The 3,459-nt window shown below is 33.6% G+C and overlaps 1 protein-coding gene across 1 annotated transcript; it reads right to left on the bottom strand.

The window, feature by feature from the left end:
- Positions 1 to 463: 463 nt before the first annotated feature.
- Positions 464 to 1,396, bottom strand: LOC125399448 (olfactory receptor 5T7). The gene has a single exon (XM_048432865.3). It carries the CDS (start codon positions 1,394 to 1,396, stop codon positions 464 to 466), a length of 933 nt encoding a protein of 310 aa, XP_048288822.3.
- Between the last annotated feature and the right edge of the window lie 2,063 nt (positions 1,397 to 3,459).

Below are 3,459 nucleotides of genomic sequence, written 5' to 3'. Positions count from 1 at the left end.
CTGCCAAAATGTAAGCTTAACGAGGACAATAAAATTTTATTTAGCCATTGTGATAGAAAAATAAAATAGTTTAAAATTATAAATATGAGAGAATTTAAAACATTTTTATAAATAAATGAAACCATCTAAATTATGTTAAAATATGTAAATATGCATATATGAAAAATATAAGCGCACACATACATATTTATTTGGATATTATGCATTTTACCTAGTATCAGCATTATGTATAATATACATATAAATGTATATGATTCTGAACATTAGAAAGGAAGTGAATGATATAGTCTTTCTGTTTTGAAATGCATACCAGGGATGCATTAATCAAAGCCTTTAATTCCATGTTTTCTGAGGATTGGAATATATTAATGAATAAAAAGAAACATTTTAAATGTAAATCTTCATACTTCCTTATGGAATAGGACTTATATAATCTTCATATAATGTTTATTGGAAATATTGTTTATCCATAAATTTGTCTTTTACTAAACACTTTTTTCATTGCCTCTTTTACATCTTTGTTCCTCAAACTGTAAATGAGAGGATTTAGCATGGGAATTACAATGGTGTAAAATATTGACACTATCATGTCATGCTCCAAGGCATACGTGGAACTCGGTCTCACATACATGAAAAGAAGAGTACCATGAAAAATGGACACTCCAGTTAGATGAGAGCCACACGTAGAGAAGACTTTTCTTTTACCTTCAGTAGAGCGAGTCCTCAGAATAGCAAACAGAATGAAACCATAGGAGATCAGGACAATAAGGATAGTAACAACCTCAATAGACCCAGCACAGTAGAAGAGGAGAAGCTGGTTGAAGTGGGTATCAGAACAAGAAATCGCCAGGAGAGGAGGAATGTCACAGAAAACTTGACTGATTTCATTGGATCCACAAAAAGACAATCTGAAAGTGGCAATGGTGTGAATAACAGCATGCAGAATTCCACCAGCATAGGAGGCAATGATGAGTGGCACATAGACTCTGGATGACATGATCACTACATACAAAAGTGGGCTGTGGATGGCCACATAGCGGTCATAAGCCATTGCTGCCAAAAGAAAGCATTCTGTTGTACCAAAAGTAACTGCCAGAAACATCTGTGCAGCACAGCCAACAAATGAAATAACTTTCTTCTCTGACACAAAGTCAACTACCATTTGTGGAGTGATAACGGAGGAGTAGCAGGCATCTACTGAGGACAACACACTCAGAAAATAGTACATGGGGTTGTGTAGGCGGGAATCTCCAATGACAAGAGCAATCAGTCCTAAATTCCCCATGAGTGTGAAGAGGTAAATTGCTAGAAAGAGGAAGAAGCAAAAGATTTCCAGGTCAGCATTGTCTGTGAAGCCCTTCAGTACAAATTCAGTGACTTCAGTGATGTTCTCCATGTTGAAATCTCATAGAAGGAATTGAAAGTAATCAGCACATCTTAATTCATGTCACTGTATAGATTCTAGAGTAGTTTTGCTATAAGCGAGGTGAGCTTTACATGTGCATCTATGCAGAAACACTTTCAGAGTGAAAGATGCATGGGAACATACACATAGGCACACATATCATGTTAATTTAAGAACTACAGAAGAGGATAAGACATGGTGGTGACTTAAATTTCAATATACCAAAATTGCAGAATGACGTGGAAGGTGTGTATTGTAAATGGAGTTCCTATCCTGCATGGTACCGCAGCCATTCAGTCACAGCAAGACACATTAAGGTTTATATTATTTATAAACTGGTTGGCCTATTAGGACAGGGTTATTATGAACTAGCTCTTACAACTTAAATTAACCCATAATTCTTATCTATGTTTACCCATGTTGCTTGGTATTTTTCCTCAGTGGTTTATTCTCATCGTACTACTTCTACATCTGGCTAGTGAGCACAGATGGAGCCTTTCCAGTTCTCAGAATTCTCCTAGTCTAGTTACTCTGCCTATACTTTCTACCTGGCTACCGGACAATCAGCATTTTATTAAACCAGTACAAGTAACAAATCTTTATAGGATGCAAGAACATTTACCACAGCAGTGCATATTTACCCAGTGTCTTATTTTTAATTTTATTTATCTTTAAAAATTTATTTTCTCATATTTTAAATCCAGATCTCAGTTTCCTCTCTCTTCACTCCTCCTACTCCCACCCCTCATCTCAATTCACCATCAGAGCCACTCCTCCTCTGATTCCCTCAAGAAAAACAGGCCTCCTACGACATCAACTAACGATGGCATAAAAAGTTACAATGAGACTAGGTACACTCAGATCAAGACTGGATAAAGCAACCCAGTAGGAGAAAAAGTGTTTCAAGAACAATCAAAAGTGACTGAGACAACCTCCATCCACAGTTAGAAATTCTATGAGAATACCAGTCCTCATAGTTGTTACATACGCAGATTTCCTATCTCAGACACATACAGGCTGCCTGTTTTACTATGTTCTAACTTATGGTGTTGCTTCTTTAAATTTGCTATTTTTGATATTATAATTACATTATTTTCTGTTCCCCCTTCTTCTTCTCAGCTGTCCAATGTACCTGTATCTTCATTTAAACTCATGGTCTTTTAAATTTTAATTGTACCTCTCTCTGTGAATACATATATATGGACTCCGAATATACACAATCCATGTAATATATGCACACTATGTATATGATTATAATACATTCTACATAATATATGTATATCTATATGTAATATAGATATAATCCTTCTTAAACCATATGTCAACTACATAACCTACAGCTTATTCTATTAGTAGATTTATCTTAAACTGCAATAAAAGAAAAATTGCTGTAGGTACAAAAATCACCTATGACATACACCCTTTTGAGTCGTTATACATGGAGTGTATTGTATTAGAATCAAATTTCTATGTAAGAAATCCTATAGAATAATTTGCTAAATTTGTCATAAAAGTGCCCAATGAGAATTAATACTCATTAATAATATGGTAGAATGTTTTATGAGAAAAATATTTCAAAAGCAAATTTTTAAAAACACAAATTATAGAATACATTGGTATATATGATTCTCCAATGTGTTATATATGTATTATATTCTATAAAATATTTTGAACATTTTTATTTGTTATCAAATTCTATGTAAGAATTATGTTTTTTGCAGGATAGAGATAAGATTCCATCTCACTTTATATCCCAATATGGCATTGATCTCATAGTAATTGCCCTACTTCAATTTCCAATAGCTTTAGTTACTTCTATGTGTACCCTGTCCACTCCTCCATATTCTTTAAAGAATATGAAGATGATTAATAATCTTTCAAAAATAATATACTTATTTATTTTTGTAGTAAATGAGAAATTGGAACTTCATTTCTCATGAGTTAGGCTTTTGTCCTAGATGTACAATGATACCAGTTTGCAGAAGCTAGAACTATAATACATTTCATTAATAGCCAAACTAACTAAGAGTTTTTATATTAGTTTTCCAAACAGT

The sequence above is a fragment of the Myodes glareolus genome, chromosome 3, assembly GCF_982192425.1.
Source record: "Myodes glareolus chromosome 3, mMyoGla1.1, whole genome shotgun sequence".
NCBI lineage: Eukaryota > Metazoa > Chordata > Mammalia > Rodentia > Cricetidae > Myodes > Myodes glareolus.
This window is presented reverse-complemented; position numbering and strand designations above follow the sequence as displayed.

Coding starts and splice junctions, on each gene's coding strand:
- LOC125399448 (XM_048432865.3), bottom strand. CDS start 1,396: ATGGAGAACATCACTGAAGTCACTGAATTTGTACTGAAGGGCTTCACA.